This window comes from Megalobrama amblycephala, linkage group LG10 (genome assembly GCF_018812025.1).
Source record: "Megalobrama amblycephala isolate DHTTF-2021 linkage group LG10, ASM1881202v1, whole genome shotgun sequence".
NCBI classification, from domain to species: Eukaryota; Metazoa; Chordata; class Actinopteri; order Cypriniformes; family Xenocyprididae; genus Megalobrama; species Megalobrama amblycephala.
In genome coordinates, this window is record NC_063053.1 from 1,339,768 (window position 1) to 1,357,547 (window position 17,780).

Sequence of the window (17,780 nt, forward strand, 5' to 3'; positions counted from 1 at the left end):
GTTTGTTGTGTACCATACTTTCTGAGGAGACTGTATTTCATTTCTGCTACTACCACAAAGAATACAGATGACTTTTGACTTGACAGTAACTGAAACATGTACTCCTGAGTTGTGAACTACAGTCAGGCTGCCGGATGTCAAGTTTTAGGTTAGAAGTATAAATCAGCTTGTTTCGTTTCTCCTAAACATATGTTCCTGTTCTTCTTTGAAGATATCACCTCCAGGCGTTGCGCCACCTGGCTGTGCTCGCAGCAGAACCTCGTCTTCTAGTGCCTGTAGACGTGGACACTCTCAAACCCTGCTACGCTTTGCTAGATGTCACCTACAAGGTATGCACTGCACGTGCCGCACGTCTTTCAAAGCATGCATTTAATTATTTATATACTATTATTATGGTTATTTATTTTTACAATAAGCTTTTATATTTTATGTTAGCGAAGGATTAGTTCACTTGAGAATTAAAATTTACTCTCCTCCATGTCATCCAAGATGTTCATGTCTTTCTTTCTTCAGAAGGTTTTTGAGGAAAACATTCCAGGATTGTTCTCCATATAGTGGACTTCACTGGGGTTCAACGGGTTGAAGGTCCAAATGTCAGTTTCAGTGCAGCTTCAAAGAGCTCTACATGATCCCAGACGAGGAATAAGAGTCTTATCTAGAGAAACCATCGGACATTTTCTAAAAAAAATAAACATTTATATACTTTTTAACCACAAATGCTCGTCTTGCACTGCTCTGTGATGCTCCACGCATGACGTAATCATGTTGGAAGGTCATGCGTGACGTAGGCAGTACGGCGAAAAACTCTCCTCCAACTTCAAAATCATCCGACATCGTTGTTTTACCTTTTTTTGTAAAGGCGTTTGACTTAGTCTTTGACATTCGCTTTGTAAACACTGGATCTGTACTTCTGTGACCAACATGATTACGTCATGCGTGGCGCATCACAGAGCAGTGCAAGATGAGCATTTGTGGTTAAAAAGCATATAAATTATATATTTTTTTAGAAAATGTCCGATGGTTTCTCTAGATAAGACTCTTATTCCTCGTCTGGGATCATGTAGAGCTCTTTGAAGCTGCACTGAAACTGACATTTGGACCTTCAACCCGTTGAACCCCAGTGAAGTCCACTATATGGAGAAAAATCCTGGAATGATTTCCTCTAAAACCTTCATTTCTTTTCCACTGAAGAAAGAAAATGACATTGGGGTTAGTAAATTATCAGGAAATTTAAATTCTGAACTGAAGTAATCCTTTAAGGATAAATTTGACCTTCAACCTCCATTTCCAGGTCTATAAGCCTCGTCAAAAGTGCACTACAAACTCACATTCAGATCTGACTCACGATTCCTTCTCAGTTCTTTGTTCAATCGCATTTCACTTCCTAAAATGGGTTTGAATGCCGTTTGTTGTAATTAGCACTAGACGTCCCACTGCATGTGAGGCCATTAGGCCACATCAAAGAGATTCTTGGGTGATAAACACGCCGAAGGACTGTTGAAGGTTGACCGTGGCGTCTGACCGTGTCTCCCCTGCTGCTTTGAGAGGACTCATCTTTTCAATTACATGACGCCAGCCAAAGGAAGGGATCCAGCTGTTCATGGCAATTACAAAGACGTCTTTGCTCACGCAGGCATAGAGTCACGCATAGCAGACGTATACGTCGTGATGCACGTCTAATCTGTCTGTGCATGCATGTGGTATATGTTTAATAGGAGACGCAGTGGTACGAAGAGACGACCGTGGAGTTGATGGCTCCCACCATGCTGCCTGAACTTCACCTTCTAAAACGGGTAACAGATTAAACTTCCACTCATGTATGGCTCATATGAACTCACTAAATCTGACCTTGATGTTTTTTTCTCATCACATCCAGATTAAGGTAAAAGGTCCAAGATATTGGGAGCTAAACATCGACATCAGTAAAGGAACCCATCATTTGCAGTAAGTCTGAACTATAAACAGCTTTGAGCTTCGTTTCAAAACCTAGTGAGCTGTCTATCTAGGCAGTATTTTGAGGCATCGTAGCCATGGTCCAGATGTGAAGACATTCCCAATAGTTTAATCAGTGTCGACTCCAGTTTGAACAATGTAAGGCTGAACACTTTCGTCATTTTGGCTGCGTGAGATTCTCCAGCTTTGTTGTTGTTGAGCTGTTAAAGCTCCGCCCTCTTCTGGAAAGCGGAGCTCATTTGCATTTAAAGGGACACACACAAAAATGGCGTGTTTTTGCTCACACCCAAATAGGGGCAAATTTGACAAGCTATAATAAATGATCTGTGGGGGATTTTGAGCTGAAACTTCACACACACATTCTGGGGATCTTATATCCCCTTTAAATAGGTTTTTACCTTATTATTATTATTATTATTATTTTTCAATTTAATGACCATATTAATTGAGAAACGTAAAAATGAATGGGCACACTTTAGTTTAGGTTCTAATTCTCACTATTAAGTACAGTTTTTGCCTCAATAAACTCCTAATTAATGCTTATTAATAGTTAGGTAGTTGTTAAGTTTAAGTATTGGTCGGATTATAGGATGTAAAACATGATCATGCAGAATAAGGCATTAATATCTGCTTTATAAGTACTAATAAACAGCCAATATGCTGCTAATAAACAACTATAATAATGCGAATTGCACCCTAAACGAAAGTGTTACCAAATTAAATTATGAAGCTGAAAAGGTCACTAAAAAGTAACTAAAAAACACTCTTCTCTCATGCATTCAAATAAATTCTTTTTATGCATTCCTATTGGATGAGCATTTTAGAATTTACCAATGAAAGACTGCATCACATGGAAAGCATCATCTATTATAAGCATCATATTTGTGTGAACGTCTTGCCATATTCACAACATTTAAAAATATAAGCATCACAAAAATATCTGATGCTCACATTTTAGTGCCATATTGCAGATTATCTCTAAAAAAAAATGGCATTTTCAGACGAAAACACTCATCGCATAGACCGCGTACGTGTGATCAGGGAGCAGACGTTTTTGGAGTTTTAATTGGCTTCAGAGATGATGCGAAGGGCGAGTCCTCTCAGAGCGTCTCACAAACAACATATTGAATGTTTGAACAATGTAAGGCTGAAAACTTTCGTCATTTTGGCTGCGTGAGATTCTCCAGCTTTGTTGTTGTTGAGCTGTTAAAGCTCCGCCCTCTTCTGGAAAGCGGAGCTCATTTGCATTTAAAGGGACACACACAAAAACGGCGTGTTTTTGCTCACACCCAAATAGGGGCAAATTTGACAAGCTACAATAAATGATCTGTGGGGTATTTTGAGCTGAAACTTCACACACACATTCTTGGGACTTATATTACATCTCGTGAAAGGGGCATTATAGGACCGCTTTAAAATGTATCCCAATTTAATACTTTTATTCAGCAAGGATGCATTCAACTGATCAGAAGTGACATTTATAGTGTTACAAATGTTTTCTATTATGAAACAGACTTCTATTAAAGGTCCCGTTTTTCGTGTTTTTTTTGAAGCTTTGATTGTGTTTATAGTGTGCAATATAACATGTGTTCATGTTTCGCGTGTAAAAACACACAGTATTTTTCACATAATTTACTTATCTGTATACCGCTGTTTCCACTGTCATAAAAACGGGCTGATGACTTCCTTGTCCTATGAAGTCCCTCCTTCAGAAATACGTAACGAGTTCTGATTGTGCCAGCGGTTCCTGTGTTGTGATTCGACAGCAGTTTAGCGCACCGTGCCTGGAAAGGTCACGCCTCTCACGCTCAGTGTTATTGTAAACATGTCTTTAATTTTACCCTATCAATTTGAGCCAGAATCAGACCCGGTGATTGGACTGCGGGATGAAAATAACAGCGTTTCGACGACATGGCGACAAACACACTCTACAAACGCAACTCTTGTGTATTCCTGTGGGCGGAGCTTAGTCAAAAAACTGTTTTAGTGACGTCATTAAAGAAGGAAGTAGAGGGATGTAGTCCAAACTGGCCGTTCGATGTAGGCGACTTCTGTTAAATAAAATATCTCGCTTGGCATTGAACTTTGAGCTTTAAAATTTTACAGATTTTATTTATACTCTAACAACAACATTACACACTAACTAAAGTTTGAAACATGGGATCACGAAGAACAGGACCTTTAAAAACATTAAAAAAATCTCACAGATCCCAAACTTTTGAACGCTAGTTTAGTTTTATGCTTAATGACATGCTGACTTCTCAAACTAATCAATATCAGCTCTATTTGTGCATCACATGTTTCAATAAGTCACTTAAGTTCAGAGATGTAAAGTACTTGAGTAAATGTAATTAGTTACTGTACTTAAGTATCTTTGTGGCTACTTTGTAGCTGTTCCGAGTATCAAAGATATTGGCAACTTTTACTCTCTACTTTACATTTTTGAGCAAGTATATATACTTTTTACTCCACTACATTTGTGATGAGTTATGCAATTACAAATTACATTTTGCACGCCTCCTAACATTTTCTGCAGCAGTTTGTTTCTGATTTAAAGAAGCGATATCACCATTTAAGGGCACTGAAGGTACTATATCTTATGCATTTTGACTTTACTCACCCAAAACTTGTCTACAAGGCAACTTTACATGAATGTGAGTGCTTTAGCAGGTAGTTTCTGATTGCAGATGTTTGATTTATTAGATGAGGAAGTGACTGCAGCTGGTGGTGAGGCTCAAACCAGCACATACAGTATTTGACTAATTTTACTTAACATTGTTTTATTTATCCGCTATATTGACCTGACTGTTTTGACGGATATTGGTTTACTTATGGCCTTTCTGTGTGTGCACTTGAGCTGTAGATGTTTAAAAGGTTGCGGTGTCGACCTTGATTTATTTCAACAGTGAGGTGTTCAGTTTTATTTTGATTTTAGAAAATAAACTTGATTTCTCATCTTACAAATCAGTTGTTTCTCATTTTCACTGTGCATCTCTGAGCCTACATTCAGCACGAGTAAAATACTTCAGTACTGTTAAAATCAGATACTTTAAGACTTTTACTCAAGTCGTATTGGAAATGGTTACTTGTAACTTCTAGTGGAGTCATTTTCGATGTAAGGTATTAGTACTTTTACTCAAGTATGGTTTTCAGATACTATTTACACCTCTGCTTAAGTTCCATTTCAGTTAGTATGCTGCCTAACAAGGCAGCTCCCTATGTAGACAGCAGGCCAGCTCACTAGGTTTTGGAACGGAACTTAAGTTAATTGTGACCATTTGAGCACATTGTGTTTTCTAGATCCATCCTATCCAGAGACGGCATTCTCTACGTGAAGCTGCGTGCCGGACAACTCCCGTACAAGGACGACCCTCAAGGCTGGAAGAGTTTACTGGCCCCCAACCTCAACAATAGAAGCACTGAAGTTCGCACGTTTAAGGTCGGTCCCTGTGCCCGAAATATTACTGAACAAGCTTCTGTCCACAAACTGGTTTGGCCGACATCTGTCAATATTTACTGTGTCAAATGTCTGTTTGTAAAGCTGCAATATAATTCAAGCGTTAAACCGCTCATGCAAACAGAGGATAAAAGTATATAGATATTTCCGGATGTTTGCCAAGGTCTTGTGTTCCTAATTGGATTAATGCAGCATTATGTGTTCTTTCAAACTGCCGCAAATATTTCTTTTTCATGTCAATGAGCTAATTTTCCCTCCCCTCCCACTCTTTTGTTCGTCTCCTACACAGCCCGAGGCCATCTCAACCTTCACCTCAGACGCTGCTTTGGTCTCCTTCGCCGAGTACTTCTGCAGAGCCTCGGAAAACATGAAGCATGTGAGAGCGTAAACATATTTTTTAAGGCAAAGCACTTGGTTTGTGCAGTTGGAAAAGAAAGCGTTCATGTCCCTACAGAGCTGAAGGTCTGTCAATGTGCCTTTTGCATTTGTAAGGAAAGAGATGTGGATTCTAAATAGCTGTCAGAGACAAAATTTCACTCTACCGAGACAACTTGATCTTTTAAAAACTGTTTAGGTAAAGTGAAAGGCCTCAATTTACACATTGCAGGATGCAACTGTGTGGTAATTCATATTTTCTTTTTAAACATCTTTGACAGATGAAGAGTTTCCACGTCAGTGTTCATCAGAACAGCCTTTGGTTTTTATGTTTATGGATTTTTAGAGGATTATTATGGGTTATTTTCATCTTAGAGGAATGTTCTGGGTTCTGTTATAAGTTTTATCACCAGCATCCTTCTCATGATACTGTAATTTCTAACTTATTCGATACCAAAGGGAAAAATACTGCAAATACTGTCAAATAAATATTTTTAATATTTCTTTTTTTGGCAAAGTCTAGGCAATCAATAATTTCTTCTGAAGAGATCACTTCATATGATGACAGATTTTAATTTTAAGCTTTTATTCATATATAATTGTTGATCAATTACCATTACAAGAATTATCTCACGTAAATATTTGCTCACTCAAAGTATTTGCGTTTTTACAATGGGGTAGCTTGATTTCAAACTGTAAACTAAATTTAAAAAAGACAAGTAAACGGCAATAAAATAAGAACATATAAACAAATTACTCTGTTAAAGCACTAACATGGTTTATAACTTCTGAGCAGTAGGTGGCACTGTGACGAAACTCTGCATGCACCCTCAAGTCATGCCTGTGATGACATGTACCAAGTTTCGTCCCAATACACACAACTTTTGCAAAGATACAGCCGCGTATCCATTTTGTAAAATTTGTTGGCGCAGTATAAAATAACGTTGGGTGTATCAAAAATCTTTTAATAACTTTTTGTCACAAGTGTCTGTAGATGCTACATACCAAATTTCGTACGAATCGGACAAATTTTCTAGGAGGAGTTTGAAAAAAGTAGGTTTTGAATAAAATTCAATATGGCGGACAGTAAGTATAGTAGAATATGGCAAATTTGGTATCGTACGACATAAGCCAACAAATCTAATGATGTAAGTTAAATAACAATACGTTGAATTTTTCATGTTATTAGCTTTTTTTTTTTTTTTCATTATATCTGTTGACCACTAGGGGGCGCTGATCTAAAACTTTAGAGGTCCTAAACCTGGTCAGAACATGGCTTCGATGAATCATACCAATTTTCGTAACGATATTCATGCATTTGTAAAACACAGCATTTTGTGACAAAATCCAACATGGCCGACCAAAGAAATTAGGATATCGTTCAACTCGCCATGCTTCAAGGAATCAAAGGAGACCATCCTCATGATTTCAATTCGGGGCTTACGTTTTCTTCCTGAACTGTTACATAACAGACTGCATTTACGTTACTACTCACCAAGATGGGCATCGTGACATTATTTTTGTGTGTATTTGACCATTAATAAGCCACGAAACACTCGTGAACCGAATATCGAAATATCAATATTTTTGACAACACTATCGCTTTGGCCTCCCTCAGTTTGCAAAAATAAGCACAAACATGTGTAGAGTAATCTGGGATGGAAACGTGTCAGTTTTGGGGGGAAATAATCGTTTTGGATCCAAAATAGGTTATTTGTGTGATTTGGGGCCAGTTGTTCAAAAGTAATCTGATTGGATTTCGGCTGTCGGATATGATCAAATCTTGATAATGGGTTGTTCGAAGGGAAAAAAGGAGTCTGAATCAGATTAGATCAAAAAATCCAATCTTGGTTTTGATCTGAATAAAATCATCAATTTGTGTTGTTCAAAACTTTTTAGTAAAACCTTTGATCCAAAAAATCTGATCCCATCAGAAGGGTTGATTTCAGGAACAAAAATGTAATAACTTTAAAACTGGTCAAACACACAACATTTCTATCAAGTAATATACATACACATTTATTTTTAATTTTGCTCTTGATTAGTTTAACTGTTAAAGACACTGGAAGTAGACTTTAGGCTACATATTTAGCCTTTCAATAACCTACTGTAAAGTGTAAAAAGGTGCAATAAAGTAATCCCAAAACAGCTGTAAATATCAAACAAAAATATTATATGTAATTCAAAGAGTTTTTTATCACTGTTTGTAAACTACATTGGCACAATCATAAGAGGTGAACCAGTCAAAAGTTCTTGCAACATTTCTCAAAGCATTGAAATGTTTTGGGGTTTTTTACTCTCATCTCATATACTTTTTATCACCATGTCCCTTTAGGGGCTCCGTAGAGCACTAGTAATCCATCTGAAACGGTGTGTACCTGGATCAGGGTGATCCAATCCAATTTTGCTTTGAAAATCCAATACAAAAGTAAGATGGATAGCAAAACATGGGATTTCCAAATCCAGATCATTCTGATCCAGATTAAACTTTTTGAACAACTGGCCCTTGAATATTAGTAATTTAATCTTACTGAAACTCTTGAGTTCTGGGGGGGATTTTCCCCCTATATCCTTATGATAAATTCAACTAGAAATCTACATTTTAAAACTGCCAACTTTCTTACCGCATACAATGCACTTAGAAAGAATTGCACTAGGATAAACATTAAAATATAAAAACATAAACTTCTTAATATGAGACCAGTGTGACATGTCATATCATGACCATGTAAAGTTGATACAGCATGTGCAATGATACTTGAAGGACAACGTCATTGCTTATTAATAAAACATTTTTGTACAGAAGGATTCAATCAAAAATTGTAAAAACCCATGAACATTTCTTTAAGATCTCTGGACACTATCTAGCATGTTGCCAAATACAACATACAATAATGCAACTCGCCCCCTCATTGTGTATAAACAAACGGGAAATGTGTTTATAGTAAATACTCTTATAATGGAAGCTCAGCAGGTGAGCGGGCGGGACCACAAATAAAAGCTTTCAGTTTCAAAAGAATATACATCAAAGTAGGTTTATTGTCATTTCTTTCCTACTGTATGAAGTAGAAGAGCAGATGAAATGACTTCTGGAGCCTCGGTGCTGTTATTATCAACAGAGATTGACATGAACTTGTTGTTAAACTAATGGCATAATATTCAAATAGCAAAACGATATTCATATCATGCAAATTTGGGGTAAAATAATCAATTTTTAATTTATTTTATTGATAGTTCTTTAATATTAAATGAATAATATATATGTTTATAATTGACATTTCTTGAATACTTATTATAGCACATTCTGGGATTGCCTTTGTGAAGGATTCATGAGAGCTACTTTAGAATTACTATTGAAAATTATAAATTATGAGGCGGCGTAATGCATATCAAGAGTGTGTCTTATGATGCCTTGAAGTGTTGCCTTCTGAGGCGACTCACCATGTTTTGGAACAGTTCGTGCGTCACAGTAGCTATAAATATTAACAAATACAGTAACCATAAGAGTACATTTGACCCACTTTCCTGCTACGCTTCCGTTATGTGGATTGCAATAAACATTTCCATTTCAAACTGAGGGAAAACTATATTTTCTGTAGTAATCAGCTTCATGCCACAGTTGCACTAAGTTGTAATTTGTGTTGATGTAGTTTACACATGCTGTCTTGTTTCTACAGAAGCAGGAGACTGTGGCCTTATTGTCAGCAATTCTGTATGAATGTGTGACACAGGAAAACCCAGAGATGCTGCCAACACACATCTCTATTGACCAGGTCAGTTACAGTAAAGCATGTCATTAAAAATACATGAAAATATTGGGTAAATACTGCATATTTAATTTCTTTTTTGAATCTAAACTTTTCAGTGCTCACCAATGTTGCATTTATTCAATCAAAAACATAGTGTGAAATATTATTAAAATTTAAAATAGCGGTTTTCTATGTGAATATATAGTAAAGTGTAATTTATATCCTGTGATCAAAGCTGAATTTTCAGCATCATTACTCCAGTCTTCAGTGTCACATGATCCTTCAGAAATCATTCTGATATGATGTTTTGCTGCTCAAGAAACATTTTTGTTTTGGGCTGCACGATTAATCGCATGAGATTGTCATGCGTGTCTCATCAGTAAAGCCAGTTCTGTGATTAGCGGTAAATGTCCATCACCTGCTTTCAAATGGAGCGGCACTTAATATACAGAGCCGTAGTTCGTGGATATGCAATATCGCAATATCGCGTTCATAATCGAAGGCGATTCATCCAGATGACAGTTGTGGTGATTCATATTTTTGTGGAAACCATGATTCTTTGATGTAAATAAAGTTCAAAAGAACAGCATTTATTTAAAATAGAATTAAGACATCATAAATGTCTTTACTGTCACTTTTATACAATTTAATATGGAAGCTTGTTTCCGCCATGAAATAAAAATAAAAAAGGTAATTGCGTGATATAAAGTCAGAATTGCGAGTTTTAGTCAGAAATGTGAATTATAGTCAGAATTGTGAGATATAAAGTCAGAATTGCGAGTTATAGTCAGAATTGTGAGTTATAAAGTCAGAATTACTTGATATAAAGTCAGAATTACTTGATATAAAGTCAGAATTGCGAGATATCAAGTCAGAATTGCGAGTTATAGTCAGAATTGTGAGTTATAAAGTCAGAATTACTTGATATAAAGTCAGAATTGCGAGATATCAAGTCAGAATTGCGAGTTATAAAGTCAGAATTACTTGATATAAAGTCAGAATTGCGAGATATAAAGTCAGAATTGCGAGTTATAGTCAGAATTGTGAGTTATAAAGTCAGAATTGCGATATAAAGTCAGAATTACTTGATATAAAGTCAGAATTACTTGATATAAAGTCAGAATTGAGAGATATAAAGTCAGAATTGAGAGATATAAAGTCAGAATTGCGAGTTATAAAGTCAGAATTGCTTGATATAAAGTCAGAATTACTTGATATAAAGTCAGAATTGCGAGATATAAAGTCAGAATTGCGAGTTATAGTCAGAATTGCGAGTTATAGTCAGAATTGCGAGTTATAGTCAGAATTACTTGATATAAAGTCAGAATTGCGAGTTATAAAGTCAGAATTACTTTATATCAAGTAATTCTGACTTTATATCAAGTCAGAATTACTTGATATAAAGTCAGAATTACTTGATATAAAGTCAGAATTGCGGATATCAAGTCAGAATTGCGAGTTATAAAGTCAGAATTACTTGATATAAAGTCAGAATTGCGAGATATAAAGTCAGAATTGCGAGTTATAGTCAGAATTGCGAGTTATAAAGTCAGAATTGCGAGTTATAAAGTCAGAATTACTTGATATAAAGTCAGAATTACTTGATATAAAGTCAGAATTACTTGATATAAAGTCAGAATTGCGAGATATAAAGTCAGAATTGCGAGTTATAAAGTCAGAATTGCTTGATATAAAGTCAGAATTACTTGATATAAAGTCAGAATTGCGAGATATAAAGTCAGAATTGCGAGTTATAGTCAGAATTGCGAGTTATAGTCAGAATTACTTGATATAAAGTCAGAATTGCGAGTTATAAAGTCAGAATTGCGAGTTATAAAGTCAGAATTACTTGATATAAAGTCAGAATTACTTGATATAAAGTCAGAATTGCGAGTTATAGTCAGAATTGCGAGTTATAGTCAGAATTGCGAGTTATAAAGTCAGAATTGCGAGATATAAAGTCAGAATTACTTGATATAAAGTCAGAATTGCGAGTTATAGTCAGAATTGCGAGTTATAGTCAGAATTGCGAGTTATAGTCAGAATTACTTGATATAAAGTCAGAATTGCGAGTTATAAAGTCAGAATTACTTGATATAAAGTCAGAATTACTTGATATAAAGTCAGAATTACTTGATATAAAGTCAGAATTGCGAGTTATAAAGTCAGAATTGCGAGATATAAAGTCAGAATTACTTGATATAAAGTCAGAATTGCGAGATATAAAGTCAGAATTGCGAGTTATAAAGTCAGAATTGTGAGTTATAAATTCAGAATTACTTGATATAAAGTCAGAATTGCGAGATATAAAGTCAGAATTGCGAGTTATAGTCAGAATTGCGAGATATAAAGTCAGAATTGCGAGTTATAGTCAGAATTGCGAGATATAAAGTCAGAATTGCGAGTTATAAAGTCAGAATTGCGAGTTATAAAGTCAGAATTGCGAGTTATAAAGTCAGAATTGCGTGATATAAAGTCAGAATTGCGAGTTATAGTCAGAATTGTGTGATATAAAGTCAGAATTGCGAGTTATAAAGTCAGAATTGAGTGATATAAAGTCAGAATTGCGAGTTATAAAGTCAGAATTACTTGATATAAAGTCAGAATTGCGAGTTATAGTCAGAATTGCGAGATATAAAGTCAGAATTGCGAGTTATAGTCAGAATTGCGAGTTATAAAGTCAGAATTGCGAGATATAAAGTCAGAATTGCGAGATATAAAGTCAGAATTGCGAGTTATAAAGTCAGAATTGCGAGATATAAAGTCAGAATTGCTTGATATAAAGTCAGAATTGCGAGTTATAAAGTCAGAATTGCTTGATATAAAGTCAGAATTACTTGATATAAAGTCAGAATTGCGAGAGAAAGTCAGAATTGCGAGTTATAAATTCAGAATTACTTGATATAAAGTCAGAATTGCGAGATATAAAGTCAGAATTGCGAGATATAAAGTCAGAATTGCGAGTTATAAAGTCAGAATTGCGAGTTATAAAGTCAGAATTGCTTGATATAAAGTCAGAATTGCTTGATATAAAGTCAGAATTGCGAGTTATAGTCAGAATTGCAAGATATAAAGTCAGAATTGCGAGTTATAAAGTCAGAATTGTGAGATATAAAGTCAGAATTGCGAGTTATAAATTCAGAATTGCGAGATATAAAGTCAGAATTGCTTGATATAAAGTCAGAATTGCGAGTTATAAAGTCAGAATTGCTTGATATAAAGTCAGAATTGCTTGATATAAAGTCAGAATTGCGAGTTATAGTCAGAATTGCAAGATATAAAGTCAGAATTGCGAGTTATAAAGTCAGAATTGTGAGATATAAAGTCAGAATTGCGAGTTATAAAGTCAGAATTGCGAGATATAAAGTCAGAATTGCTTGATATAAAGTCAGAATTGCGAGTTATAAAGTCAGAATTGCTTGATATAAAGTCAGAATTACTTGATATAAAGTCAGAATTGCGAGAGAAAGTCAGAATTGCGAGTTATAAATTCAGAATTACTTGATATAAAGTCAGAATTGCGAGATATAAAGTCAGAATTGCGAGATATAAAGTCAGAATTGCGAGATATAAAGTCAGAATTGCGAGATATAAAGTCAGAATTGCGAGTTATAAAGTCAGAATTGCGAGTTATAAAGTCAGAATTGCTTGATATAAAGTCAGAATTGCTTGATATAAAGTCAGAATTGCGAGTTATAGTCAGAATTGCAAGATATAAAGTCAGAATTGCGAGTTATAAAGTCAGAATTGTGAGATATAAAGTCAGAATTGCGAGTTATAAATTCAGAATTACTTGATATAAAGTCAGAATTGCGAGATATAAAGTCAGAATTGCGAGATATAAAGTCAGAATTGCGAGTTATAAAGTCAGAATTGCGAGTTATAAAGTCAGAATTGCGAGATATAAAGTCAGAATTGCGAGTTATAAAGTCAGAATTGCTTGATATAAAGTCAGAATTGCTTGATATAAAGTCAGAATTGCGAGTTATTGTCAGAATTGTGTGATATAAAGTCAGAATTGCGAGTTATAAAGTCAGAATTGTGTGATATAAAGTCAGAATTGCGTGATATAAAGTCAGAATTGCGAGTTATAAAGTCAGAATTGCGTGATATAAAGTCAGAATTGCGTGATATAAAGTCAGAATTGCGAGTTATAAAGTCAGAATTGCTTGATATAAAGTCAGAATTGCTTGATATAAAGTCAGAATTGCGAGTTATAGTCAGAATTGTGTGATATAAAGTCAGAATTGCGAGTTATAAAGTCAGAATTGTGTGATATAAAGTCAGAATTGCTTGATATAAAGTCAGAATTGCGAGTTATAGTCAGAATTGTGATATAAAGTCAGAATTGCGAGTTATAGTCAGAATTGTGTGATATAAAGTCAGAATTGCGAGTTATAGTCAGAATTGTGTGATATAAAGTCAGAATTGTGAGTTATAAAGTCAGAATTGCGTGATATAAAGTCAGAATTGCGAGTTATAAAGTCAGAATTGCGAATTATCGTCAGAATTTGGAGATACAAAGTCAGAATTGTACTCGCATAATTTAATGCATTCTTGCTTAATAGTTTTTCTTTTGAACTGTAGAGTATATTTTCTGTCGACTCTTTTCACAATAATTCTGATGTTTCTGGTGATAGGAGTGCATTACGACAGTTGTTGTACAAGTTTGCACCCTAAGGAGTCGTTCACAAAGAATGTGTTTTTCCATCTCGCTGCTCTACTTTTCCATTGTTTTTGAATGTAAACGTGCACTAAACAGGTTTTTTGTTTTTTTTTGCTCACGTCTTGCATCTTTTGCAGCGTCTCACACATGACGTGGCTTTCAAGTTAAAAGAAGTTCAGCTTTTCTCTAGACCTTGTTTTTTTTCTGTCTCGTGTTTTTAACCGCGAAAACACGTTCTAAGACTTGTGTTTTGCGATCATCGTAGGCCGTGCGGACTCTGGAGCGGGGCGATCTCTGCGAGACGTTCAGCCTGTGGCAGATGAAGCTGGTGTTGGAGCTGTGTGAGAGCAGAGTCCTGCAGCAGCGGCTCAGAGACACACGCCGTCAGACCCGCGGCCTTCTGCTCAACTCTGAGTTCCTGCCCGTCATGAAGAGCTCGGCGGACCGAGCCCTGGACCAGTGGCTCTGTGGTGAGTAACAGGACACAGCCATCAGCGTCGAGCTTCATTAAGTCAGTGACTCAGATATGCTTGCGCAGATTTCTGTTTTAGAGCTTCTGTGTCCGCACCTTTAGTCAGCGTTTAGACTGGCATGTGTCTCATGTTTTGGTCAACACCTTCAGCAAGTGTGAAAGGCTGTATTCATTTACGCTCTGCTGGGCTGGTGAAGTCTAATAATTCGAATCTCATGAAACCTGTCAAGAACATTACTAGATCAGAGTCCAGTCCAGATTTAAAAGGAATTTAATTTTAATTAAATTTTGTGTAAAGAAACTTGTCTGATTTTAGGACCAGTCTGTTTTTATTTACACTGTTCTCATTACTATATTTATTGTACTGGTTTATTATTATTATTATTATTATTTTAATTGAACAATGGTATTACTTTATTACAGTAATGAGAATTGTCACTGTCATGTTAAAATGCACAATGATCAAAAACCACACGTAATATTCTTTTTACAAATTAGTTGATTATCATTATTATTATTAATAATAAATGTATTTATTGTATATTTATTATATTTATTAGTAATTAATTTAAATGTGTATATATATATATATATATATATATATATATATATATATATATATATATATATATATATATATATAAAATTAAATTAAAATGTAAATATTTATTGTTTATTTGTTTCTAAAATGTATTTAAATACAAAATGATTTAAATATATTATTATATAAAAATGAATTAAAAATAGTTAATTATTATTATTAATTTATTTTTACATGTATTAATTAATATAAATGGATTATATATATATATATATATATATATATATATATATAATTTTTTTAATGTAATATTTATTATTTAAATATAAAATGATTTTAAGATATTATTTATTATAATATAAATATTAATTAAAAATACAAAATAATGATTTAAATATATTATTAAATAAATATTAATTAAAAAGTTAATTATTATTAATAAATGCATTTTTACATTTATTAATTAATATAAATGGATTATATATAATATATAATGCATGTATGTATGTTTATATATAAATGTAATATTTATTATTTAAATACAAAATGATTTTAAGATATTATTTATTATAAAATGAATATTAATTAAAAATACAAAATAATGATTTAAATATATTATATTAAATGATTTAAATATATTATATTATGTTAATATTAAATTATAATTAAAAATAATAATTAATTATCATTATTATTATTATTATCATTAGTAAATGTATTTTTTACATTTATATATATATATATATGTATATGTATATGTATATGTATATATGTATATGTATATGTATATGTGTGTGTGTGTGTGTGTGTACAAATGTATTAATTGATATAAAATGTCATACTTATTATTTAAATACAAAATAATTATTAAAATATATTTTGATTATAAAAATAAATATTATATTTTTTTTGGAGTGGGTTATGGTGGGGTCTGAATTATTTGGGGAGTATAAATCTTGTTCTGTTCACTTCCAGTCATATGTATACAAATGCATATATAATTGTTTCATGAAGCTTGAATTTGTAACTATTAAGGAAACAACACTTACACACAGATAACAGTCACGTGCTGCAAGCGTACTTGAGAAGACAGCCACTGAACAACGACACTGATGTCAACATGCTGGCCTGCTTCCTGGTCTACCACTCCATCCCCAGTCTCAAGGACATGGTGGCATCTGACCTGGAAGGTAAGGTCACGCTCAAACAGAAGCTAATCGCTGGTCTGTCAAGAGAACCTGGTTCCTCTTTTTGGTCTTATAGATGTCACAGAAATGGATTTCCTCACCCTGATGCCATTCTGAACCAGTGTGACATGCTTAGTTTGGTGCTCCGAAAAGGATAGAAAACCATAAAACAATATTCCACTAATCACATTATCATTGTGGTCTCTCTGTACAGGGTGTTCCTGTTTCCCAGAGTTGCTGCTCAAGAGCAGTCAGTTGGGTGTTCCTGTACGTGCTCTTCTGCGTTTGAGTCCTCTGTTTCATCAGAATCACGATTCTTGAGTTTAATGGCACTCTTTCAGAACATTTCCTGAAGTTCAACCAACGTTCTTCCTAACCAGGTAGTACAGTGGCAGTGCGCTCACAAGCCACTGACTTGCAGGAACTTGCTGCAATATCTTGCATCAACTTTTAAGGTTTATTGCGTGGACATTTTTATGAAATGATCTCGTTTAAGAGCCAAAGTGAGGCACAGACGGTTTGCTCACACTTATTTCGATGTAAATAGTTTGTAACTATATTTGTACCTATGATAAATCAGTCAATAAATATGACTTGAGGCCTGCCTTGTATGAAATAAAAGAAACGTGTTCTGGTCTGGTTTTGTCAGTTTTGCGGGGGATTTTCTTGAGGTTTTCATGCCACTGGACTGCAAACTTCTCATTGGTAGACTTCGTATCATGTCACTGCTCATTTGCATAGAATTTCACTCTGCCAACTGCCTGGAAATCGGTAATTCTCATCATGAAAAAAGAATGACTTCCAGTCACTGTTGCACCCTGTCACTATTGCTCATGCTTAAGGTTAGAGGTTTGTTTAAATCACTAAACATAAGTAGTAATCTTTGCCGCAATAACTGCACCAGGATGTGATTGAGTCCTCTAGGTGTGCTGTCATTTTCAGTGTTATTAAATAACTAAATGTTTTTTAAAAAAAAATTTATTAAAGGGTTAGTTCACTCAAAAATGAAATTTCTGTCAATAATTACTCACCCTCATGTCTTTCCACACCTGTAAGACTTTCATTCATCATCAGAACACAAATTAAGATATTTTTGATGAAATCCAAGCGCTTTCTGACTCTCCATTGACAGCAAGAACCAATGAGGTTCATTCTCGTGTTACGCAGCACGTTTGAGCTTCAGCAAGAACCAATGAGGTTCATTCTCGTGTTACGCAGCACGTTTGAGCTTCAGCAAGAACCAATGAGGTTCATTCTCGTGTTACGCAGCACGTTTGAGCTTCAGCAAGAACCAATGAGGTTCATTCTCGTGTTACGCATCACGTTTGAGCTTCAGCAAGAACCAATGAGGTTCGTTCTCGTGTTACGCGGCACGTTTGA

General features: G+C 34.6%; 1 protein-coding gene across 3 annotated transcripts in view; it reads left to right on the forward strand.

Moving 5' to 3' along the window:
* anapc1 (anaphase promoting complex subunit 1) overlaps positions 1 to 17,021 on the forward strand; it is an 84,239-nt gene extending 67,218 nt beyond the window's left edge. For all 3 annotated transcript variants that reach the window (XM_048203882.1, XM_048203884.1, XM_048203883.1), the window contains exons 40-48: positions 212 to 329; positions 1,716 to 1,793; positions 1,877 to 1,944; positions 5,254 to 5,392; positions 5,700 to 5,786; positions 9,463 to 9,558; positions 14,466 to 14,670; positions 16,269 to 16,403; positions 16,615 to 17,021. In XM_048203882.1, the coding sequence (XP_048059839.1) occupies positions 212 to 329; positions 1,716 to 1,793; positions 1,877 to 1,944; positions 5,254 to 5,392; positions 5,700 to 5,786; positions 9,463 to 9,558; positions 14,466 to 14,670; positions 16,269 to 16,403; positions 16,615 to 16,721 (1,033 nt within the window). In that variant the 3' untranslated portion in view covers positions 16,722 to 17,021. The remainder of the gene's footprint in view (positions 1 to 211; positions 330 to 1,715; positions 1,794 to 1,876; positions 1,945 to 5,253; positions 5,393 to 5,699; positions 5,787 to 9,462; positions 9,559 to 14,465; positions 14,671 to 16,268; positions 16,404 to 16,614) is intronic.
* Positions 17,022 to 17,780: the final 759 nt, after the last annotated feature.